Source organism: Gigantopelta aegis, chromosome 13, assembly GCF_016097555.1.
Source record: "Gigantopelta aegis isolate Gae_Host chromosome 13, Gae_host_genome, whole genome shotgun sequence".
Taxonomy (NCBI): Eukaryota; Metazoa; Mollusca; class Gastropoda; order Neomphalida; family Peltospiridae; genus Gigantopelta; species Gigantopelta aegis.
The window spans coordinates 23854394-23881979 of NC_054711.1; the positions used below are offsets into that span (position 1 = coordinate 23854394).

Genomic DNA, 27586 nt, shown 5'->3' on the forward strand with positions numbered 1-27586 from the left:
TGGCCAATAGAAACAGTGCTTGCAGAATAAGGATGCTTTTTACTGATACAGCGACCAATTCAGCAAGCCCTACTATGTGCTGCTGATAAATATCATTAAAATAAATAAATAACCAAAATTTAAAAATTAAAAAACCCCAGCAAAACATTAAGTACTGATTAAGTGATATATATTTTTGTTATACATTTATTATAAAGGTTTTATGCATATTCATCAGTTCTATTTTTCAATACAGGTTGTATATACACATGTACTTATTTATTCTGTGCATTAAAAAAAAGAAGTCTTTCATTGTTAATATGTGTATACTTTATTGACATCTATTTATTTAACTTTATAATAAAGTAAATTTAAAGCCAGACCAAAAAAAGGAGAAAGAAAACGTTTTGCCAAGTTGTAGTCAAATATTAGGAGATGACTGTTTTCATTTGCAATAAAGGCTATTTCAATTTTATTAAAATTATTGTAAATCCTGCATTGAAATTGTCTTTGTTTGTTTTGGGTTTGTTGGGTTTTTTTGGGCTGAAAGGGAAATGGACCAAGAGTTAACTTTCTTAAAATAGTGACGTATTCATATAAATAGAATACTACACTCGTTCACTAGTTTTGTAAAAATGATATCTAGAGAAAACGAGTATGGTATCTTATTGATTACCCACCTTCAAGTAATATAAAATCTTACAATTACATCTAACATAACTCAATGATACTAAGAACAAAGAAAGAAATGTTTTATTTAACGACGCACTCAACACATTGTATTTACGGTTATATGGCGTCAGACACGTGGTTAAGGACCACATAGATATTGAGAGGAAACCCGCTGTCGCCATTTCATGGGCTACTCTTTTCGATTAGCAGCAAGGGTTCTTTTATATGCACCATCCCAAAGACAGGATAGTACATACCACAGCCTTTGATATACCAGTCGTGGCGCACTGGCTGGAGCGAGAAATAGCCCAATGGGCCCACTGACGGGGATCGATCCCAAACCGACCGTGCATCAATCGAGCACTTTACCTCTGTGCTAGTCTCGCCCCAGACTATATAAGAAGTAAGACTACGTCACTTTACAAAATGATGTCATTTACCCATTTATCAACTAACATATGGCGGTGCGTACGACATTTGTATGGCAAACCAATAAGTTCACCGAGTGTGGAATAAGGTTTCACTGGAATAGTGGTGTAATTTGTATGTTTTTCTCCATCTGCTCTACAGTGTATGCGTACTGAAAACAATAAAATGATGTGATGTTTAAATCGTCTATGTTTTTGATAAACTTTGAAACGTTTAGCACAGGGCTGCGTCAGCCGGAATGAGCAGAAAAAACGTCTGCTACACTGGGACCTATTTCATGAAACATCGTAAGTTTACGTCTGCTACTAGCAATTATACTGGTCGTGCGTTTAAATATGTTTGGCATTTATTTCACGCAGAAAATTGCATCATTACGGAAGATGGAGTATTTTAAAGACAAAAGAAAATTAAATATGTGTCCTTCTAACTGTATTTGTTGAACTATAATAGTAATAAGAATTGTGGTTTAGTCGTAGATTTACGTTTACGACGTTTTGTGAAATTGGGCCCTGGTTTATGCGCTTCATGTTAAACCAAATGGCCACGTCGGGAACCAGTCAAATAGTTCACGAACATTAGTGAAACGTTCGCTGACTGAACTTCGGGCTGGTATTTTGTATGGCGATTTGCATCGCTTACGTGAAAGTGAAAGTTAAGTAGGAATAATACAGTTTACAGTAAACTAGATTTAAACATTACAGCTCATAATTTTATCATAATGTTAACCTTAAAAGACTGACCATGCAAGTCCATACAAACGGCCAGACCAATATTTACTTGTAACGCCAAAACCGCGTTCTCTTGAACTCTACTAAAATTGCTTTGACAACACTAGGACCGTACCCCGAGAATCTCACTTTTTTCTCTTTTTTCTCCATAAAATAACATACACATTTCAGGGTTCAATTTATATAGTGTTTCATTCAAACCGGAACGTACACCGCAAGCCTAAAGAAACAGAGCAATGAGACAAACCGGAACGTACACCGCAAGCCTAAAGAAACAGAGCAATGAGACAAACCGGAACGTACACCGCAAGCCTAAAGAAACAGAGCAATGAGACAAACCGGAACGTACACCGCAAACTTAAAGAAACAGAGCAATGAGACAAGCCGGAACGTACACCACAAACCTAAAGAAACAGAGCGGTGAGACAAACACCGCAAACCTAAAGAAACAGAGCGGTGAGACAAACCGGAACGTACACCACAGACCTAAAGAAACAGAGCAATGAGACAAACCGGAACATACACCACGAACCTAAAGAAACATGTTGGCCAATTAAGAATCCAATCATCCCACTTGTAACGGCCATTACGCAAAACAAGAGAAAACCAGTGTCAAGACAATTCTATCCATTGTCTTCGTGGCATTACTGTGGAATTATCGGATCTGTCTTTGTCCGACATGTCGGGACCACAGTGTGCGACCACTGATGGATAGAGATGATCTGTGATCCTATTATACGACCACCAGCTTTCAGACTGACAGCCGACACCTTGACTTCCATACGATCAGACGTCAATTTGTACTGCGGTCGGATCCGTCACATTTTGTGTCAAAGACGTTTAATGATTAAGAAAAACAAAATGACTGGCTGCCACGCATGCAAGAACAAGATATCCGTGTTTCACAATATTTATTTAATGCCGAAGCAGGAATAGTTTTATCTTTCACCTTCTTGGATTGAGGTGCCTGCCTGGTTCAGCTGCCTCACGGGTGTAGTGATTTAGAGTGCAGTTTAGCACGCACCAACTGAACTGAACTTTATTTACTCTCCAGCCGTAAACCACGGCATATGAGGTACATAATACAATTGTACATATATTTTTTCAAGATGGCAAACGTATAAGTATTTCACATAAATAAATAAACAAATAAATAAATAAATAAATATAAATATATATATATATATTATATATATATATATATATATATATATATATATATATAAATATTCGTAATAAATATACAGAAATACAATTTACGATACCGGGTTTTCTGCATATATTATAAAACTATATGTACTAGTATTAGGTTTTGATACTATGGTAAGTATATATATAGGACATATTCCATATGGTATCTACCTGTTTTCATTGAGGGGTTAATTTGAGAGTTATATGTCTCAAATATTTTTAACAGTTTGTAATTTGAAGCTTTTTCCGGAATTATCGATATGACTGTACCATGTTTGTAGGAATTGATCTGTAAGTCTTAAAGAAAGAAATTCTTTAAAAAGTGTAGCACTTGCAATTCTATTACATTGTGACATCCATATATATGTACAACCAATGTTATCCATATTGCTTTTACAAAGTCTATCCATTTATGTTTGTAAATATTTATTGTAGTCATTCAACAACAATCAATAAACAAATAATGAAAACTTGGACTGCTTCCCTGTAATTAGTCTGAAAAAGGTAATCATTTAGCTTTACAGATATAGTTACCGGGAAACGTCCAAGTATACAACATGTACAATGGTGTAGATTCCTCACTGGTAACAGTAATTTTAAAAATTTATTATGCAAGTTATCTATGGAAGCTAAACTTTAGAAACTCCAATAAAAGGACTGGTATAACCAAGCAATCAAATAATTTAAGTTGACAGTGAATAGATATATACAACGTTTTCCTTGTTTGAGAATGAGTACATAGCTTTATGTGCTTGTTCGTACAACATTTTTCTTGCATTAGTAAATTTATTTAATTTATGGAATACAACACCAAGGTATTTATAAGTATCTACTTTATCAAGTCTAGACTTTCCCAAATAAAACATTTTGTTGTAGTCCTTCTTGTTGCCACTAAAAATTAAAACTTTTGTCTTTTTACAATTGACAGTTAGTTTCCATTCTGTACAATATGAATTAAAGGTATTTAGTAATGTCTGCATATCTTCAAAATTATCTGCGAAAAGCGCTGTGTCGTCTGCATAGAGTAAGACAAAAAGAACAATAGTGTTAATCAGGGTGGCATCTGTGAATAATCCATCTATTTGGATACCATTGCATTCATTCTTTCTAAAAGTTTCTTCAAGGTCGTTAAGGAACAAGGAGAACAATAAGGGTGATAAATTTTCACCTTGACTAACACCAACACAACAAGGAAAATAATTTGTCCGTGCGTTATGAGCAGTAACACAAGATTTAATATTCTGGTACACACTATAATATGACTTGGAAACATTTACCATTTATACCGTTTGTATAAGTTTACTCCAGAGTCCTATTCGCCATACTGAATCAAATGCTTTGCTAAAATCTATAAATGTACAAAATAGTTTTTTCTTTTGTGCTTTTAATAATTCGATAAGTTCATAGAGAGTAAAAATATGATCGTTCGTAGAATATTCCTTTCTAAATCCAGCTTGAACTTCTGAGAGTAAATATTCGATTCGAGATATAATTTCAGCCTATTATTCAAGACAGCAGTAAAGAGTTTCCCAAGATAGCTGAGTAATGTAATGGGTCTATAGTTTTCGGGAGCCTCCCTATTGCCGCTTTTATAAATAGGTTTAATTATACCAATCAACCAGGAATCTGGGAAAATACCGTTATCAAATACTAAATTAAAGAGTTTGACATATACAGAACTCATGCAATCTATTTCTGCTTAATATATTCGTTAATAATTTGGTTTGATCCAGGCGCCTTTTTTTTTTTAGACTTAACAACAGCGAGTATTTCTTCTTCTAAAATGGGTCCATTTAGGGTTGTGTTATTTTTTGAGTCTGTATTGACATTTAGTTCATCTGCTGTGTGTTCATCGCTGCTGTTTACATCTTTAAAGTAATTGTAAAGCTTATCTAAAGGTGGTAATTTACAGTCATCTTTGTTTTCTTTTAACAGTTTCCAAAAGGCTCGCGTATCGTGATGACCGAGTTCTGTAATCTTGTGCCCCGTCTTCCAGTTTTGTCTGTTTACCGATTTGCGAATTACATTTTTATATTGTTTGCTGGCATTCAATAGGCGTTGTTTGTTGTCCGGTGTTTTTATTTTTTTGTACATTGTTCTAGCTTCCATGTACTTTCTTCTGAATAATCTGCACTGATTTCCAAACCATGTCTTGTTACCCCCACCCCCCAAAAAACAACCAACCAACAAACAAAAAAACCCACACACTAAAAACCACCAACAAAACCCCAAAATATCTTTCTCATAAAGGTAAACATTAAAACGGTAATAAATAAACACCAAAACGGTATCTCTACACAATGCAGAGTCGAATTGATATTTTGCAAAATAGTTGTTGATCCCAATCCGAGACTAGTTTACTAAATCTCTAGTGTCTCGTCTATAGGACAGCCACTCCCGAGTTCCAGCACCATACAGAGGACTGCCACTCCCAGACTAATTTACTCAATCTCTAGTGCCTCGTCTGTAGGAGAGCCACTCCCGAGGAGATCCTTTATTGGACAATGTATCCTTCCCACACCGTACAGAGGACTGCCACTCCCAGACTAGTTTTCTAGAATAAGTACAGCTGTGATGACATGTACTCATAAATCAGTTATAACGGTGATAATATCAGGGCTGCGTTCAGCCAGACCGAGCAGAAAAACGTCCGCTAGACTGGTTAAACCAAATGGCCACTTCGGGAACCAATCAAATAGTTCGCGAATGTCAGCGAAACGTTCGCTGGCTGAAATTCTGCCTGGTGATCGCGAAAGTTGAGCGTATCCTGCCCCACCGGTGGTGCCGTCATGAGTACTACCACCACAGCTATTGGCTGTCATGTCATCTACAATGATGAATACATGTACAAGAGCCTGGACTAAGATGTTAATTTAAAAGACATGCTATATGCATTACTTATTCGAAGGCTGGTATGTCAGTGCAAAGACAGTGGTATGTGCTGTCCTGTCAATGGGAATTGCATATATAAAGGATCCCGTGCTGTTAGTCATAATGGAACAATGTAGCAGCTTTACTCTGTGAGACAATATGTAAAAAATTACCCAAATGTCTAACATCCAATAGCCGATGAGAATTAAATTTCTAGTGGTGTCGTCAAACAAAACAAATTTAACTTAAGCGTCAACTTTTGCTTTAGCAGTAGTAGCAGGGCCTATATACCGTATCCAACATTAAACATGACATCTTTAATTCTGATGGAATACAGTACAGTTTGTCCTTTATGTCTGTCGCATAGTCATCGAGGGATATACTCTATATTGCATAGTCGCTTGGTGGCTATACATTATGTAATGGAATGCTAGATTCCAGATTCGTCACACGTTGGAACGACATTGTGATGGTCCAACATATGTTATCCCGCAAGCGTCTGGTCTGGCCTGGCCTGGCCTAAGGGTTTAACTTGTTCATTCAGAACAAGCTGTTGTAGCGCACGCCTGTCATGGACACAGGTGTCGACCCATGCCGACTCCTCCTTCCAGGACAGGAAGCGATGCTATCGCACGTCATTTCATTTATACTTATTTTGGTGTTGATATATTCAATTAAGATTCAAACACGCTGTCCTGAGCACACATCTCAGCTATCTGGACTGTCTGTCCTGGGTTAGTGGTTAGTGAGAGAAAAATCGGTGCAGCGATCATGCACCTAGCCATTAAGTGGTTAAAATCGCTCTGGGTGGGAGCCGGTATTGGGAGTTGAACCCAGTACTTACCAGTTTTTAGTCCAATGACATATCCACTATACCATCGAGGCCGGTATGAAACGTCACAGGGTCGCTACTTTCTGAAACGATAATGCTTAAAGACGCAGACCCTAGTTTCAACTTGTAAAAATGGACACTAAGTTTAGTTAATCTACAAAACTGTAACACACTTTGATAAAGTTACAACAGAGTGAAATAAGAGTTTCTGACGTTAAAACCGGAAAATATTCTTAAAAATAGACTAGAACTCGAATCAATAACAGCTACTTCTCAGACGCACATGTGTTTTTAAAAATATTAGAAAAAACAGGATGACCAGAAACAAAACACTAAATTCTCCAGCCAGATCAAAGCACGGGCATGCGGGTGATGGTTACAGTTTCTCAGCGTTTAATTAGTGTGTTGATATTACTAGATGGAACGAGTCTACCGCGTTATATGTTGTGTTGCGTCACCACACGTATTACGGCATAGCGCTAATGACTTGCTTCATCTAGTAATATTAACACTGAACACCCAAAGACTCCAACCAGAACCCAAAATGGCCATGGATCAAAGAGGAATTACGGAACAAAGACGTATTGAGGGGGTATTTCTAGGCTAAGAAGATGTTTCAAGAGGTGAAAGATTACCTGAATCAGCTGTTGGCTTGTGGCATCATAAGGAAATCTCATAGTCCATGTTGTTCTAATATTGTATTTGCAAGAAAGAAGGATGGTAGTTTGCGCATGTGGGCTCTTAACCAGTGGACAGTGAAATATTCTTATACATTGTCTAGAATAGAAAAAAAAATCGTGATTGTCTTGCAGGAGACAGGATTTTCTCTGTTCTTGACATGAAGTCAGGTTATTATCAGATGAAGTAGATGAAGAAGGTAAGAACAAGACTGCTTTCACTGTTGGGCCATTTGGATTTTACGAATATAACAGACTTCCTTTTGGTCTTGTGAATGCTCCAGCAACTTATCAGAGACAGATGGAATATCTCTGAGAAAATCTTCATCTTAACATCTGCATAATCTATCTTGATGATCTGATTATTTTTGAAGATACTTATGAAGAACATCTTAATAGACTTGAGAATATTTTTCATTGTTTGGGAGAAACTGGAATGAAGCTTGCGCCTACAAAGTGTGAAATTTTCCAGGATAAAGTCAAATATGTTGGTCACATTGTTTCAACAGAAGACATTCAAGCTGATCCTACAATAATAGAAAAGATGGTATCCTGGCCAACTCCAAAGAATGCTGAAGAGATTCAATGGTTTTCGGGTTTTGCAGGCTAATATAGAACATTTGTGAAGAATTTCTCTCGTTTGCTCGTCCTAACTTCTCTTTTGCCTTCTACTATAAAGAACAGCAAGAGGATCTGCCAGTCAGAGATTGAATACAGCTGAAAAAAACTATCCAGCTCATAAACTGGAATTCTTGGCTTTGAAATGCGCAATTACAGATAAGTTTTATTTGTATGGAAACCGATTTACAGTTTTTACTGATAATAATCCCCTCACCTATGTGTTGACCACAGAATAACTGGATGCCACTGGGAACAGATGTTTGGCAGCACTAACGTCTTTTGATTTTGATTTAAAGTACAGACCAGGAAATGTAAGGAAATGTTTTATTTAACGATGCACTCAACACATTTTATTTATGGTTATATGGCGTCGGACATATGGTTACGGACCACACAGATATGGAGGGAGGAAATCTGCTGTCGCCACTTCTTGGCCTACTCTTTTTCGATTAGCAGCAAGGGATCTTTTATATCCACCATCCCATAGACAGGATAGCACATACCACGGCCTTTGGTGTACTAGTCCTGGTGCACTGGCTGGAGCGACAAGTAGCGCAATGGGCCTACTGAGTGAGATCAATCCAAAACCGACCACGTATCAAGCGCCAGGAAATATAAATGCGTATGTTGATGCTTTTTCAGGGTAGCAAAAGGTAATAAGTAGTAAATTTGGATGTTGATTCGGTACAAGCCATTTGTGGTAGTTGCCAAACCAGTAATTATGTTGAAAGTCTGTGTTTGAGTGCTGACGTTCTTGATGATGATACAGCAGAAACTAGTTGCATGTCTGCTTTTACTGCTAGAGACTGGAGAAAAGTTCAGCAGAAAGATCCAGTTTTAAAGCAGGGCTCGACAGTAAGGATTGTCCGCCTGTCCGGGACAGGTAGAATTTACTGGGGACATATGTGAATACCCCATGTCACATGTCCGACTGGACAGGTGCTTCAAAATCCGATGATATCGCTAATTTTTCGCATTTATTCAGCGTGAACACGATCTTGTTGATTCTGTCCCAATGTCGGAAGTTGATATTTCGGTAACTTCCAATATGCATGCGTTAAAATGCCATAACGCAACAGATCAGTCACGATACTTCTTATGGCAAGTCATGGCTTTATGTAGCGCGCTGTCATTGGTCAATTGCTGTCGTCTGCAGTACGTCGTCTGCTGGACTGGGAAAGTGCCATGGGCGGCATATATATTTACGTAAGTATTTTCTCACAAAACGACCCTTCTTAATCAATAAAAAACCATGCAATGATTTCAGTAGAATTCGGAAGTAATTGGCAGAGTAGCAAATGTAAACGGCAAAAGACCTACGTACATCATACTTCCATCTGTATAAATAGTTGAATCGGCAAGATTGAAAGTATAGCCGGAAAAATTATTTAATTAGGTTAACATAGACGGACAATTTCGCACCATAGATTATAAGTTGTCAATGCTGGCACAATAATTGTTTTATTGAAAACAATAACATGTGACATCCAGTAAAAAAAAATACCCATCAATTATCTGCCAAATAATTTAATTTTTATCACTTTCTGACCAAGCATAAACTTGTGTTTTGCATGATAATTAATATAACCACATCATGAAAACATGTTTAGAAGTCTGTGGTGTGAACTTTGTTTATTGCGATATGGATGCGGCTACAATTGATGTTTGGTCATCTTATTGAACATAATATTCATCAGTTGATTGTTGTCATTTGATTGTGGGTTGTTTTTTGTTGTTGTTTTTGTTTGTTTGTTTTGTTTGTTTGTTTTTTTGTTGTTGTTTTTTTTGGGGGGAGGGGGGTTATTGAGATTTGTGACTCCTGGTTACTGATTTCTAACTCATGTCATGTGATGAATGCGGGAAAAAAATAATATATATATATATATACTTGTATATATATATATGCATGGACATGTGGTATATCTGATGGGACAGGTAGTTTAATTTTTTGCATGTCCTACAGGACAGGTGCCTTAAAAAGTTAATGTAGAGCCCTGTAAAATATATTATTTCTGGTTTCCGACAAGGTAAAACCTTTTGAGATGACTGGAGAAAGGGGTTTTGTACCACTTTACTCTTGTGGAAGGTGGAGAAAAGAATCAAATAGTTTTACCAGCAGAATTAATCCCTCAAGTATTAAAGGGATTACATGATGATGTTGGCTATTTTGGACGTGATCGTATCCTTTATCTCTGTAGAGAAAGATTTTTTTGGCCAGGTATGTCATGAGATGTTGACCACTGGATTACAAAGTGTTAGAGATGTATCAGAAGAAAGTCTCCAGCTGATTCAAGAGCCCCACTTACCAGCATTACTACTAGTCTACCTTTATAATTAGTATGATGTACATTCTAGTATTAATTGATAATTTTACTCGATATGCCCAGGAGTACCCAATGAAGAACATGACTTCCAAAACAATATGAAGGTAAGAGGGGCGACATTACAACCTGGTGACAGGGTATTGGTAAAACAACTAGCATTTGATGGTAGACATAAAGATAAACTCTCTTACACGTGGAAAGAGGAAGTTTATGTTGTAGTAAACAACATTCCTGTTTTTATTGTTATGAAAGAGAATGGAGAGGGACGAGTAAGGACATTACACAGAAACCTTTTAGTACCTATTGCAGGGCTGCCAACCATTACGATTTATGCGGAATCATTATGATTTTCCATCTCTTATTACGCCATTACACTCGTAATCTGAAAGATTACGGCAAATCCACGTTTTCCTGGGTTTTTTTTTTTTTTTTTGTAATAACCTACCCCTACGAATCACATAAATTGGACTCGCCCATCTAGCCGCAAATGCGCACGGAAGTTTGTTTGCGTGCGCAACGCACTTCGGGATAGACGTAGCTTGTGAAACGACGCCATTTTGTAAAGATGTCGAAAAAACGCGAACTATCAGAGCCATATGAACTGTGCAAAGCTCAGAAAAAGCCAAAAGTAGTACAGAAGTATAAACAGGACTACAGCAATGAGTGGCCTGTTTTGAAGGCCAGTTCTGTTAGTAATACTAGTGCTTTTGCACTTTATGTCGTGTTGATTTTTCTGTTGCCCATGGCGGGAAAAATGATTGCCAAAGGCACATCAAAACGAAGAAACACCAGGACATCGTTGAGGCCAGCGATAAAACAATTCATAAACAAATATCTAGATATTTTACACAGCAAAAGGACACTACAACAATACAAGCTGAAGTCTTGTTCACCGAGTTTTTGATTGAGCACAATCTACCAATCGCTGTTTCCGATCATGCTGGCCCACTCTTCCGTGCTATGTTTCCCGATTCGGAGATTGCCAAAAAGTATGGAAGTGGTCGCACAAAGACAGGTGTGCTGATAGACACGCTAGCCGCTGACGATTCAAATGACATTGCCAACCAGATGCGAAATAAGCCTTTCAGTGTAGCGACGGATTGATCCACTGACATGGACAACACGAAGCTGTATCCCGTGACTGTTCGGTAGGTAATAAAAATGAATTGTACAACAAAAAATGGCGGCAACCAATGATTGTATTTCATTTTATATATCTTTTTTAATGCATATAACTTGCTACGCCCAATCTCCAGGGTTATTGAAACAAATAAAAAGTAAAAATTATTTGAAGTAATTATTGGTGCAGTAGTTTTTACTTTTATTATAACCTTAAGTTTAACAGATGACGCAATCAGTCTGGAAATCAGTCATAAATGTCAATCTTGTTTGGTATTGGCATTAGCAAAATAAACAATTAGCTGTCCAAGTTGCATGTCAGTTATATCAAGTAATTAACACTGCGTGCGCATTTGCTACTTGACCTACGAATTTATGGAGGGTATTAAAACAATGTGAATTTGCCCGTGTTACATTTTATTAGAAAAATTTCATTTATTTCGGTGGTATTTTGTTTAAAGGCTTTATTTATTTATTGTTAAATATATGTTGCAAATACTTCGATCGCAACTTGGGCGTGTTGTTTGTGTACTACTAAACCTGCTCGAATGCTCACAGGATTCGACTGGCCGTAACATCTTCGAGCTAATGGACAAAGAGCTACAGCGTCGTGAGTTATCGTGGCAGAATTGCCTGAGTTTCGGTGCAGACAATGCATCTGTCATGCAGGGGAAACATCAGGGTGTTGCGCACTGTCTGCATAAAGAGCATAGTGATATGTATATCCTCGGTTGTCCCTGCCATCTGATGCACTTGGCAGCACAGAAAGCCTGCAGCAAGCTGCCAGCATCACTGGATGAGCTGCTAGTTGATATCTTTTATTACCTTGATAAAAGCAGCAATCGTAAACAGTCTCTCCAATGTTTTCAGCTGTTGAATGGAAAGGAAACGAGAAAGATCTTAAAGCACGTCAGCACGTGCTGGCTATCACTAGGCCAAGCAATAACAAGACTGCTCGATCAATGGGAGCCAGTCACCAACTTTTTCGAGTCCGAGCTCGACAAATCGAGGCCGAAAAAGAACAGAACTGCTCTGCATCCGACCAGTGCTGCAGCAAAGGCTACATCAACATCAAAGATTCGATCACACACTCACAGTTCTGCATCCAAGGCTTCTTCATCCACTTCACCCACAAAACAAAAGAAAGACTTTGATTTGACCTCGTTTCTGTTTCGACAAAATGAAGTAGCAAAAACCGCGAAAGACGCAAGTGATAAAAAAAGAGAGAAAGCAAAGGCTAAAGAGTTGCATACACAACTCTCCCCGTCGGTAGGGCTGATCAAGCCAGTCAACAAAGTGGAGAAGGTGCAGCAGCTGATGTCAAATCCACACGTAAAGCTGTATGCACTATTTTTGAAAGCTGTTCTGCCCATATTTGACATGGCCAACCAGGCATTACAGAAGGATGAGCCAGTGATATGTAACCGTCCTAAATCTAGAACAACAATAATAAGACCATCAACGAAGATGGAACAGCCACGAGTGAGCGTCAATCTCCCCTCAACCCTCAACAAGTGAATGTCGACAGAAGATGAAGGCTCCCTCACGGGCGCTCATCCACGCAGATTCGAAATTCATCCGGATGCCGTAATACTACATGTAATAAAACACAAACACCAATTGAAATAATAATATTTAGTACATAATTATCAAAACACAAAACATAACATAATCGCAGTGTTCACTGTCGAATATATTAAATAACAACTACAGTAAATTACGACCACCCCCCCAGCCCCAATTAACCTAACGTTTATTCATTCTGTTTTACCTACCGACCCAATCACGTTCCCAGCAGAAGACCCCGAACACTCGTCGCTAAGAGCTTTTATTTGTCTCTCACTGCAGTGCAGCCGTCTCCCATTGACTGGAGATCACTGCCCTCGCAATGCACGTGCGACCGTATAATGCACATAATGAAATGCATTGCAGCCAGTAAAAATAACCCAGACTTTCCACTAGTCTATTTCATTACAGACAATAATAGACTTTCCACTGGTCTGTTATAGATACACCTACTGCACAACACTCTCACTGATAAATTAAAGGATGTTTTGACGCGTTTTGTTGTACCAAATGTGATCTGTCAGAATCAAAATGCCCTACACAAGGTGCCATTTGCACGGTAGCTCCCAAGTGCATGATGCCGATCTGTTCATTGGTACAGATACTATGTCATTCATCAATCAGCATAAATCGCAGTTAGACACAAAATCATTCTATGCATCCGTGAGAACATTCTATGTGACAGCAGCAACATACATGGCAAAGAACTTCCCATATGATAATCCAGTCCTGGTAAATGCCTGTGTAGCAAACATAGCAGAGAGGCAGAATGCCAGTTGGGAATCTCTCTGGTACTTCGTGAATCGGTGGAAGTGCTTGTTGCCAGCAGACCAGTCAATGGATCAGCTGAAGACGGAATTCATCAGGTGGCGAGTAAGCACAGCATTCTGACAGCCCGGAATGATGTGGCCTGGGGACTAATTCAGCAGCTGAAAGATGTCAATGGACAGCCAAAGTTCGCTATGCTTTTCTCTGTGATGCTGGACATTTTGGTGCTGTTCCACAGCAACGCTGACTGTGAAAGCATTTTGTCATTTGTCACCAAAACGAAGACCACCTTCCGACCAAGCATGTCCACCAAAACGCTAAGCAGCTTGTTGGTACACAAAGTGTCCCTCAATGCCAGAGGAACAACATGTTTCCAACAGAAGCATTCTGGAGCTTTTCTGGCTACGGCCAAAAGTGCCATGTACCAAAAACTCCACGAAAAATAAACGTTTTGCTGTTAAACAGTAAAATAATACAATGCGTATTGAGGATTGTGGTGTTAATCTGGTGAAGCTGATGATGTACATAGTATACTTGTAATAACAAATAAAATGTATTAGTTTAAGCGTTGTTTTACAGTTCATTTGAAAATGCACCCCATGGTTAATAAATAATTATTGTTGGGTTTATACGACGGGTCACAATTCACGCGAAAATGATTACTCTTTCCCGTTTTTAAATGTTGGCAGCTATGCTATTGGTGCTTTGTTGCCCAACTCTGATGACAAACCACCAGTACCAGTTCCACAACCACGGAGACAACTCCAATGAAAATCGAAGAGGAACATTCACTAGTTACCGAAAGTGAGTCAGAAGATGGCTTGTCTTTGCATGATAAGGAACCTATCCATAAGGCCTCAGTGGTTATTGTTAATGACAACAATAACCCACAAACTGATGAAGACTTCCTTCCTAACAGTGAACTCGGTCAATCAGACAGAAAATATGTTCGACACTGATGTTCAAAGTGGAGTGTCTGAGGTAGATGAAAGGACTGCAGATAATTATCAGTCTTTGGCTGAACATGAAGATGAGCTTTCTCAGCCATTGGAACAGAAAGAAAGAACGACAGAACCTAATGGAATATCTCCTATTCCAGTTCCTAGACCTTCAGGTCGTACAACACAACGCCCAGCTTGGCAGAATACTGGTGAATTTTGTTTTCGCCAGGTTGCAGATTCAGTTAATTCCTGTGGAGACTGGCAGACAAGAACTCAATTTCTGAGAAATCTTATTGAAGAACGTTTGCTTCAACAGTGTCCAGATGAGGTATACAAGGCTATGTTGATATTGATTACTGGTCACACATATTAAATGTCGGGAGATCATTTTCGTGTTGGGAGGAGTATGTAGCAGAATATGTATATAGCTTTTATAAACAGCAAAGTTAGGTATTAACATTTTATTGTCATAAACTATTATAACCTAATTCTAAATACAAGCTTATATGTAATTCAAACTCGGTATCCAAGCTTAACTTGTTTATTTTTCTGGGTTTTTGTTTCTCAGTCTGGCTATGACAGCTTGTTTTTCTATTGTTTCTGCATTACTTGGATAGTAAATATGTCATTATATGATTGTAGACTGGAGACATTTACTGGGTGAGATATATTGAATATGTGAATATATAAACACTTAGCAGAAGTACAGATAAATTATATATATATATTATTAATGTTGTATATGTACTTAAGAATATATTTGTTTTATTTATAGGGTTTTAAAATAGTCCGGATCATATCCAAGATTGAGGCTAACAGTTCTGAATAAACGAATTCGAACCAAATCACAGACTAGTTGTATTGCACAAGATAAAAGTACAACCTGTGATATATTAAAATAAATAGTTTTGCACAGGAAGACAAATAGACGTCTAGACATCACTTTGATATTGATATATTTTTAACCACTGATTTGGATTTAGGTGAGAAACTACGTGTACTTCAAAGAAAACAAACAAGGTCAGATTGATCTTCTGTCATGGACGGTCAATGCATTAAAGGGGAAGTAAACTCAAATATGAGCCTTATGTGTTGGAAAGATGCATACCCGGACCACCAACACATACTGACACTTTAAGAAATGAGAAATGCGTAATTTTAGAATTAATATAAAAAAAAACCGTAATTATTCCTGCTAACTGGGGGCAGCCATTTTCTTTTGTTTTCGTTGCGTCCGGTATTCTAGCTTGGAGCGAAGTGACGTCAGCTCCTACCAACTCCTGTATGCACAGTGTAAACAAACACAGTCATTTACGACAAGGCGCTTCGCTTTCGTCAACCTGTAAAACAAATAATATAATAAACTATTACCAAAATATATTTCAATTAGAGGATAACCCTACTGTGTTTTCCGATTTGCGGACGTATATCGGTGGTTTTACTGTCGCAAATGTAGTTTTATTGGCGACGCGATATACGTCCACAAATCGGAAAACACAGTAGGGTTATCCTTATTCTAATTAAACTGTTTGCTGGTTGATTTTAAATAGGAAATTGTCACATTTTTTAGTAAGAATAAGCTTATAAACGTCACCAGCTGGTGACGTCATTAGGCAGCCCATCAACAGACGATGGGTTGTTCGACAGTTAGAGGCTCGAACATAGATGTGTAATTTGACATATTTAATCAGCTCTCATGATTAGATAACGACTGATAAAGAATAATATGTTCATTTCTGACATAAAAACTTCTCAGTATTTAACGACTTCTATACGTAATATGAAATTGTCTTTATGACGTCATTACAAAACAACCCTGTTCTTTGCTTAACCTATGACGTATTTCTGCCTGAAAATTTGCAACCTGTATGTCGGTGATTTTACCACCTGAAATGTTTAGTAGAGATCCAATCAGATAATGTGTTGAATTATAATTTGCATTAATAGAACGAAATGGGGTTATAGTATTTTTCTCTCTTAAAGTTCTTTTTTCTTTATTTGTTGAATTTGCATCCGAAGTCCGGAATAGAAGGCATCCAGTGTCGACAATTTTTTATTCCTAATAAATTAACGGTAGCTGAACGGGACTTTAAAACTGTTCTGTTTTACACATAATGTCGGTTTGGACAGAGTCCACTGTATATATATATAGATATATATATATATATATATATATATATATATATAGAGAGAGAGAGAGAGAGAGAGAGAGAGAGAGAGAGAGAGAGAGAGAGAGAGAGAGAGAGAGAGAGAGAGAGAGAGAGAGAGAGAGAGAGAGAGGGGGATTCGTCACGAGTATTTTTAATATGGGAAATATCAACCGAGGCTTCGTTAATCTGTATTTGTCGAGCCTTTGGGGAGACAAATACAGATTAACAGGCCGAGGTTGATATTTACCATATTAAAAAATACGAGTGACGAATTCTATTTATCATATTACTGTCAATTTTGTTTATTTTTCACTTAAATGATTAATAAACAAAACCCCAACGCTCGGAGGTAACAATTTGTTATGACGTATGAATACATGTACATGTCAATCACTCAGCTGGTAACCGGTTTGTCAATACACCTTGAAGGTTATCTATGCTTTCTGAAACTAGGTTAAAAACGGACAGAACGATTGTAGCTATTTAAACAATTTAATACTAATTTAACAATGAAATTATAATAAAATAACTGACAATAGCCAAATTTTTCAAAATAACTTTTCGCGGCATTTTGCTGAATACTACGTCATTGTCAGACATAGGCGTATCGACGTCACTGACCTATTTAAGGGCTTCATCAAATTCAGTCGCCGTCGGAATCTACCAAAATTAGGTACCTCAGACCAAAAATATATTTTACTTTTTTTTTTCTTTATGGTCATAGTTTCATTAAATATGTTGCTCTTATTGAAAAAACATCACTATATTATCCAAATGAAGCAAAATAAAGTCGTAGTAGCCTTGTACTTCTGTGACCAAACATGGCCGACATGACGATTTTAATTGTCATTTACGTCCACTTTTGTAAACCAAAAAATAACAGAGAAATCTCTGTTGTAAGCTTATACATGTTACAAGCAGTTATCAATGTTGCATCTCTGAAAATTTCAAGTGAAAATATAAAGGGTTACTATTATTTCTGATAACATATGTATTCTTGGGGTAGGTTCGAAACCGCTCCAAAATGACAAAAAAACACAGAAATCTTGGAATACGTAATTTAATGACATAATAATTGATGCAAATGTTACATCAGAATAACATTTTCAGTTCACATTTATTTACGCTGATACAATAATGTACATCCAGACCAATAATAAAAAGGAAAACATAAAGGTTTAGATCGCAGATGGAAAGTGGATACACGTTACATAAAAAAATAAGCTTCTTGTTTCAAAATATTTTATTTTTTTTTACCTAGACTCATAATAATATTGAATACTTGAAGATTTCAATAAAAGATGCAATAAAACTTATCATATGTACCAGTCTTTTAACTCAAACCAGTAAAAACTTATCACACGACGAATGCCAATGATTGGCCAATATGTTTAATCAATTTCTTACAAAAATATTTACATACTTTACACATTCAATATCATTATTAGAAACAAAGCAATATAAGTAGCCATATTTCACCTTTGAAAGGAATGTCCAAACACTCGTACAATATCAGAAAGGTAAATTTCTATCCAGAAAAAATATCCCCAAAACATATTTTAGCAGCTGAAACACTTAAGGCATGAGACAGCAGTCACACGTGTGCTAAATAATTTACTAAATGCAGCTATGATTATTTTAGTTCAATAAAGTGCTTTATAAAAACAAATTCAAACAATGAATTATTATAAATATAACTATATACCACTTTGAATTATAATAAAACATTTATGGCTAGATCTACCAAATTTAGCATCCATGAAAGAGTATTAGTCTAAATTTGTCTATGAATTATTGTCACACACTTCATTTCTGTTCTAGGTTCTGTCACAGTTGGAAACAGAAAACATAACAGCATCAAGCTTGAAGTATAATTGAATCTACTGAAAGTTGTCTCATAACCACGTGTACTCTCCCACTCCGTTTCCATTTCAGGTTTCTCCATAGACGCACAGAGACTACACATTTCCTGAATAAAGAAAAATACCCATTATGACCATGGTTATTTATCTTTTTGTTTCAAATATTGTAATTAGTTTGACATAATATTTGTAAACAGAAATATTCATTACATCAGATGAAACAAACCTTCAAATGTTTTTTCTGTATGTAGTTATTTTCACTTTACTTTTAGTATCTTTTACAAATAATTAATTCTTTACCATTTTTAACAGTAATATTCATTGATGAAGTGATGAAAAAGTATAATTATACTTAGAATTTAATGTTACTTGGTTACCCAAAAATTTAAGTTTGTGTCACAATGTGAGAAGTCATGGTACCTGAAACATTTTCTTTCAAAAAGGTATTTACAAATGTAACAGACTTAAAAAGTACAAATTCTGTTTAATTTATTTCCATTGCATTAATACTATTCTTTTGTATAAAACTGATCTAGTCATATGCTAAACTCATTCAAATGATTTACATAAAAATAGATTTACGTCTATATTTGAATAGTTATGCATTATCAAAATGTTTTTTAAAATCAACTTCAGCTATCAGAAACTGCTGAGTCATCATGATAAGCAAAACATTATTTTAAGTTATTTTGAATTAAATATGCATTGTCTTCTAAAAATAACGCTTCAGTATGATATATATTCTACCCAAAAAGTTAATAATGGGTGGATAAATAATGACAAAGCATCAAATACGTTTAATTTTATCAAAATGTGTCCCTGCTGTGAAGTTCTATATTTTCGCTTTTGCGGGTCAGTGGGTCAGAGTTACCTCCCTTGAAATATTTTCGATGTCGAATTAAACTAAATTGCTTTTTTTCTTAAATTACCAAAAAATCATTTTTATGCTGTTTTATTATATTACTATATATATCTATCAATATCTCAGTGAAATCGCCCTTTTTGGGGCAAAATAAGACGTATTCAAAGTTTCACTTGCCTCAAAAAAAGTCTTTTTGTAGTCGTTCAACTTCGGAAACAGGATATACATCAATCGGAAGGTGTGTACTTGTCATAACAACAAAAAAAACGTGCAAAATCGTCATCAAAATAAGCGTATTCTGGCCTTGAACAACACTACCAATTGTGAACCAAACTCGTGACATTTCGGAATATGGGCGCAGCTGCGCCCCTAGCGGCGGCTGCGGTCGCTACCAAAATGATTCTTCGTTGTTTTATGGGGACAACAGGACTTTTAGGCTGAGCCAGATTTATTACGATGTTGCCCCCACTGACATTGCCTCCAAACATGGTGTTCACACCGCCGGAAATATTGATGACCTGTGATTGTTTCGAATTTTAAAAGTGTTGTCGGATTTCCTTCGAAGACGAACACGCGGGAACCAAACTTGAGGATTCACCAGATGTAGATATCGCGGACAGAATGTGCGACAGTTCTTTGTGTTGGTCGTGATTTATATGGCTGTATGCATTAACTGAATGAATATTTTTGTGTCCTGTTATCTGCATGTTTTAATGAGCAGGAACGTGATTGTCGTTCAGTTTTTGGACCAGATATTTGTGTGCAGAGTGGTTCGTCAGTCGTTTAGTGGTACAAATATTACCACTCGAACACATGTTTTTCATCAGTCCAGCAAGTTTATTTCTACCAATGCATTGCCCGAGGAACCACTGTTCTCCTGCTTTCGGCATACCGAGTGTGTGTTTGTATGTGCGTGTGTAGCAATGTAGAATGGGTCGTCAGCACAAAAGTTTCGCGGTCGTTTTGAAGAATAAAACTTGAAAACTTCAACGGGACATCGATGGGGATTTTGTGTGTTTGCCCACATTTTTGGAATAACGTCTCTGCAATCGCGGGGATTTTCTCATACTTTGCATACTTGCAAAAGACAACTTCAAAAGATGCCATGTTTGTTCGTCAACAATTTTGACAGGTGAAAATAGTTCCACGTTTTGGTATACAATTTGCATAATAATGTAATTTGCATACTTATGTTCTAAATATTTGCATACTTGTGTCTTAAAATATGTGATTTATGTAATGGGCATGCCCAATGCTATTCCTTAGTAGTGATATGATATATATATATATATATATATATATATATATATATATATATATATATATATATATATAGATATATACTGAACAAAATAAGAAACTTCCGCTAACTTTGCTTGAACATAACTTGATGAAAACAAACCGGGGGAATAATTGTTATATATGCGTTTTAAGAGTGTTCCATGATGCATCGTTTGGTGTAAAAATCATGGCCATAGGTTAACAGAAACTGGGAGAAATTTTGACCAAGTGTGGTAGGGGTTAAAAAAAAAAAATACCCACTTAATAACGGGTATGACAACCTCTTGAACTGACCACTGCAGTGCATCGCAGGCGCACAGAATTGACTAAAGTGTTGATTTCTTCCTGTGGAATATTGTTCCATTCCTGAATGAGCGCTTGACGAAGTTCGTTGACGTTAGCGGGTGGGTTGGGACGACGCCTCAATCGTCTTTCTAGACTATCCCAGACATGCTCGATGGGGTTGAGATCAGGACTTTTAGCGGGCCAGTCATCAATGAAATAAATGTTATTTGTCCTAAGAAAATGTACAGTGTGTCTAGCTGTATGAGAGGTGGCATTATCATGCTGAAAAATCGAGATGTTGACGTTGTTATGGAACAGAGGAATGACGTGATGAGCGAGAATGTCATCGCGGTAACGTTGAGCATTTAAATTGCCGTCAATGACGACTAGTGGTGACCGATAACCATGGGCAATGGCTGCCCAGACCATGACACAACCCCCACCCCCGAAACGATCTCGTTCAAGAACACAACAGTCAGCATAGCGTTCATTTCTCCTACGATAGACGCGCACCCTGCCATCACCACGTTGTAAAGAAAATCTGGATTCATCCGAAAAAAGAACGGTATTCCAGCGTCGCCGTATCCAACGAGTGTGTACACGTGCCCAATTAAGACGATTTAGACGATGACGTTGCGTTAAAACGCATCCGACGTAAGGACGTCGTGCATCTAAACCGTTCTCCCGCAGACGATTACGAACAGTTTGCTCACTGATTCGGTTATTATGAAGCCCAGGTGTGTTAGCAGCAGTAGCAGTGGCAGTTTGGAATCGATTGCGCAAATGCGTGTTCATGATATAGCGGTCTTGACCACGCGTTGTAACACGCGGACGTCCACGACGTGGAAAGTCGTTGGTGCTTCCTGTCGTTCGAAATCTTACGCGAAGATTTCGTATCGCTCGACTAGAACTCCCAACATGCCTTGCAACGTCTTCTGTCGACATGCCAGCATCAAGCATGCCAATCGCCCATTCGCGTAAAAAATTGGGTATTCTTGGCATACTAAAAATGCTACAATGTAAAACACGTTATTTGTTTTACAAATTTTAAAGCGTTTTCGTTCACTTGACAACAATGTCAGTAAGACAAGTAAAACAAATTGACCGAATTGACAAATTGTTCAGTATATATTGCCTTATCCAAAGGAAAGTAAAAAATTACGAGACACAGTGCTGGAGGAAAACATCAAATTCGGGGCCCTCAAACAGCCAGCCAATTGTTATTACACCATTTAGGCCTGTCAATAACAAGAAAAACAACAAACGAAAAGTCAGGAGCCCTTAATTAATTGTTAAAGTACCAACTGCTAAGGATTTCGTAAAAAATCTAAATGTTGAACAGCCAACTAAAAAAACAAAAAATGTAGGACCAAGCGAGGCGCCCAAAACCGGTTTACAGCCAGGTCCCCAAACTCCAGGGCCTTTCTACAAGGAAATTCCAGTTAAAGCTGGGGGACTCAGACAATCCCAACCTCAAATTAACAGGGAACCCCCAGCCCCCGCCACAACAACTGGAAACACCCCACCCCCTCTCAGCACCAAGTGGATTATCAAACTAAATTCCCTCCCAGCAGAAGCGACCACATTGAACACGCTCAGAAGGGATAACCCACACTTGAACCTGAGGAAGGCGACCACTTGGTCAAATGGGTATGTCTTAATAGCTGCTTCAAGCAGCAATACTGACCAGCGCATATGCGTTCAAGGGCGCCATTACCAGCTCACGCCCTATGAACGTAAGCCCAATAAATGTTTCCACTGTCAGCAGTGGGGACATAGTGCGGCTAAGTGCCGCCATCACAGAGAACTTCCCACCTGTCACAGGGGTGGACAGAAACATGAAAGATCATCACGCAACTCACCCTGTACCAGACCTGTGCAATGCCCTAACTGCCTTAGCCAGCACATGGCTCACGACACCAGATGCCACCACTACCAGAAGGCGCTTCGCAAATTAAACAGAACTAGCGAACAAACAAATAAACCAGGCAACCAAAAAACTTTTAGCGTTAAGTCAGTTCCAACAGTTAATCAAAACTGCTCCTATACAGAAAAACTAAAAACCAACTCCCGTCAGAAGTTAGTGAACTCAAATCCATCATTCAAACTCTAGTACAGGAGATATCAACATTTAAAGCTAGCCTAATTACCCCCAAAAATTAACCTAATTAAATCTAAAAATAACTAAAAACGTCAAAAAAACATCGGGCCAGCGTCATGGGAGACAAGTCTCCATACGCCCCCGCTAATAATTCAAACATAGGAAATAAGGACCTTAGCGTTCTCCAGTGGAACGCTAAAGGCCTCCATTCAATGGCACATGGTGCCGAACTCATTCAACTCACTAGCACTAGCAACATCAAGCCAGATATAATTTGCCTGCAAGAAACTTGGCTAGGAATCGGCACTAAAGATTTTAAAAAACCCCAACTAAAGTATTTAAAATTCCAGGATATACAAGTTGTTATAAAAATAGAGAAAATAGTACCAGAGGTGGAATAGCCACTCTAATTAAAAATACCATACCGCATACCGAAATTAAATATGATTCTATTGATCAAAACTTAGAAGTCCTAGGACTTACTATACAAAACGATAAAATGCCTATTGATATCATCAATGTTTATAGCCCACCGGGAACAGCCCATAATCAACTAACGTTAAGAGATTACAATTAACTCATTAACTCAAACAATAACTTAATTCTTGTAGGAGATTTTAATTGTCATAGCACACTGTGGGGAGGTCTGCACTCCGACGCACAGGGAGACATACTTGAGGAATTCATCAATACACACAATCTAGTATGTCTCAACGATGGCAGTACTGCTTTTATTCATGACTATCTGGGCACATCCGCCATCGACCTAACTATCACCTCTTACAATATAGGTGCAAACGCCCAATGGGAGGTGTTAGATGCTCTCAATAGCGACCACCTCCCTATTCTAACCAGCTATAAATGTAATACTACTTATACAGAAGAAGAAAACTTTATACCTAAATTTAAATTTAATAAAGCTAACTGGGCTGGCTTTACAAGCGACTGTAGCAAAATTAAGTTAGAAAATAGCCTAAACATTGACGACGCCACTAATAAACTTACTAATAAAATAATAGAAATAGCTGAAAAGAATATTCCTAAAACTAAACCCTTCAATAAAAATAGACCAGTTAACTGGTGGACGGACGAAATTAAATCCAAATGCGCCTTTAGGAACAGGATACGTAAACTTTAAAAAAAACCCCAGGGAAACAAGACTATCACACTAAATATAAAATAGCCAAAAACGAAGTAGGTAAGCTTATCAATGCTAAACAAGCCAGCTGGCATAAATTTTGCGGTGAAATTAACAATAGAACATCTATTAGAGAAATGTGGAAAAAAATTAAGGCTATTCAAGGACAACGCGCTAATTCCACAGTCCTTCAAAAACATAAAACAGCAACTACTAATAAACAAAAGGCCGACCTTCTCAGTAAAACGTTCAGTAAAAACAGTAGCAACGAAAATTTTCCTAAACAATTTTTTGATAAACTTAAGAAAGATAACTCTCTACCAACTAATGATACTAAAACAGCAAATCACCCAACTACTTATAATTTAGAATTTAATAAACCGATAACAATGTTAGAATTAAAAACAGCTCTTAAAGCTAAAAAAAAAATGTACTGCCACGATTCCAAACTGCCACTGCTACTGCTGCTAAAACACCTGGGCTTCATAATAACCGAATCAGTGGGCAAACTGTTCGTAATCGTCTGCGGGATAACGGTTTACATGCACGACGTCCTTACGTCGGATGCGTTTTAACGCAACGTCATCGTCTAAATCGTCTTAATTGGGCACGTGTACACACTCGTTGGATAAGGCGACGCTGGAATACCGTTCTTTTTTCGGATGAATCCAGATTTTCTTTACAACGTGGTGATGGCAGGGTGCGCGTCTACCGTAGGAAAAAATGAACGCTATGCTGACTGTTGTGTTCTTGGACGAGATCGCTTCGGGGTGGGGGTTGTGTCATAGTCGGGGCAGCCATTGCCCATGGTTATCGTTCACCACTAGTCGTCATTGATGGCAATTTAAATGCTCAACGTTACCGCGATGACATTCTCGCTCATCACGTCATTCCTCTGTTCCATAACAACGCCAACATCTCGATTTTTCAGCATGATATTGCCACCTCTCATACAGCTAGAGACACTGTACATTTTCTAGGAACAAATTACATTTATTTCATTGATGACTGACCCGCTAAACGTCCTGATCTCAACCCAATCGAGCATGTCTGGGATAGTCTGGACAGACGATTGAGGCGTCGTCCCAACCCACCCGCTAACGTCAACGAACTTCGTCAAGCGCTCATTCAGGAATGGAACAATATTCCACAGGCAGAAATCAACACTTTAGTCGATTCTATGCGCCTGCGATGCACTGCAGTGGTCAATTCAAGAGGTGGTCATACCCGTTATTAAATGGGTGTTGTTGTTTTTTAACCCCTACCACACTTGGTCAAAATTTCTCCCAGTTTCTGTAAACCTATGGCCATGATTTTTGCACCAAACGATGCATCATGGAACACTCTTTAAACGCATATATAACAATTATTCCCCCGGTTTGTTTTCATCAAGTTATGTTCAAGCAAAGTTAGCGGAAGTTTCTTATTTTGTTCAGTATACATACCACGACCTTTAATATACCAGTCGTAGGGCATTAGTTAGGATGAATAAACCCCGCAAGTCCACATATGGCGATAAATCACGTGACCTGTATTGTAAATGACGTATTTATTGTCAATAATCGTGTTACATAGAGAATAATACATGAGTGGCCGTTAGATTTATATCACAACGAGTTGTTTTAAAGTGTATCTAACGAGCGAAAGCAAGTTTGATATGTTTTAAAACATCGAGTTGTGAAATAAATGGTATTTAACGGACACGAATATATTATTCTATTACTTACATATCCTCAAAAACCAGGTTTTTAAGCAAATTTTAAAATCTTTTTCGACAAAAGGTTATTTACAAGCGTTGTACTTGTAGCTAACTTACGCGTCACAGACCCATGATTGTCAGGTTAACTATACGTCACAGTGTAATCGATTTCCATCGTGTAGTTTTTCATTGGAATTATGGCATCGGTTACCTGGTCATCACCTATGAGCAGCCAGTCATATGTATTGAAATTGTTAACACACGTATATGTTTAAACAAACATGTTTTATACAAAATAACGCATGATGTTCTCACCAACGGGTGTGTAAGAAAAAGTATTTATTTTCTATATTCCTTCTCGTGGTTGTAATTCTATAATTATAACGTTGGTCCAAGTATTATTTATACACTTATAAAAATTAATATATAATTTTGGCCACTATGCAACTTTGATACAGCCTCTTTAAGTAACGCCGTTTTCTTTACAATCAAAATATCTAAAGTTACGCGTACACCACCCGATTCGGCGATGTAGTCGGCAATAGTCTGAAAATATACGCGACAATATAAATTAAGGACCAACAGAAGGTTGTTTTGTTTAACCACATCACTAGAGCACATTGATTATTAATCATCGGCTATTGGATGTCAAACATATGTGTGTGTGTGTGCGTGCGTGATATAAAAGATCCCTTGATGCTAATCGAAAATAGTAGCCCACGTGGCATCAGCGGATTTCCTTTCTCACTATCAGAATGGTCCCTAATCATAAGTGACGCCATATAACCGTAAATAAAACTCAGTCTGTCTGTCAGTCAGTCAGTCTCTGTCTGTCTGCCTCTCTCTCTCTCTCTCTCTCTCTCTCTCTCTCTCTCTCTCTCTCTCTCTCTCTCTCTCTCTCTCTCTCTCTCTCAATGGGTAATTTGTCTTGGTATTTAATCCAGTATAAAAAAATTCTATCACTATTTTCCCTGCCTGAATATAACGGAAGAAAGAAAAGAAAGATAAAATGTTTAACAGACGAGACCAAGGCTGCAGTCGTCTATCTTAAGTGTACACACCGCGGCAATAGTGAATTAGAATAGGAACCTAAGAAAAAAAGTATTTGTCTCGTTTCGGTCCACGACAGGTTTATCGTGTTTACATACAATTTAGAATTTTTCAAATCTAACCAGATATAATAAAGTTTTCCACAAATGGACGTTTTATTCACTAACATTATTTATTGTTGTCATGTGTTTTTTGCCCTGATCGGAAGTTTGCGGTATTTGGTCATGGCAGCCCAATCAGAAGCCACTCGGTGCGCGGTCTAGTTTATTTTTGACGTCATTGTACAAGGCGTATGTACAGTGCTTTAGACTTATATTTTTGGTACTATAGTTTTAAATACTGTTACTATTAATAGATTAACACTGTCTTGGGCGGGGGGGGGGGGGGGGCAGTAGCAGCAGCGATGGTTTATATATATTTATCCCGCAATCACTGTATAC

At 37.6% G+C, this 27586-nt stretch overlaps 1 protein-coding gene and 1 long non-coding RNA gene across 2 annotated transcripts in view; one reads left to right on the plus strand and one right to left on the minus strand.

Annotated features, from left to right (window-relative positions):
* Positions 1-17966: 17966 nt before the first annotated feature.
* On the minus strand, positions 17967-19593 carry LOC121387408. The gene is made up of 2 exons (XR_005959814.1): positions 19526-19593; positions 17967-18837 (listed from the first exon to the last, which is right to left on the minus strand). It is a non-coding gene; the product is annotated as an uncharacterized LOC121387408 (long non-coding RNA).
* Positions 19594-20109: 516 nt separating this feature from the next.
* Positions 20110-27586, plus strand: part of LOC121387400 (palmitoyltransferase ZDHHC1-like) — a 78866-nt gene continuing 71389 nt past the window's right edge. The window contains exon 1 of the mRNA XM_041518507.1: positions 20110-20724. Coding sequence (XP_041374441.1) covers positions 20693-20724 — 32 coding nt within the window. The 5' untranslated portion in view covers positions 20110-20692. The remainder of the gene's footprint in view (positions 20725-27586) is intronic.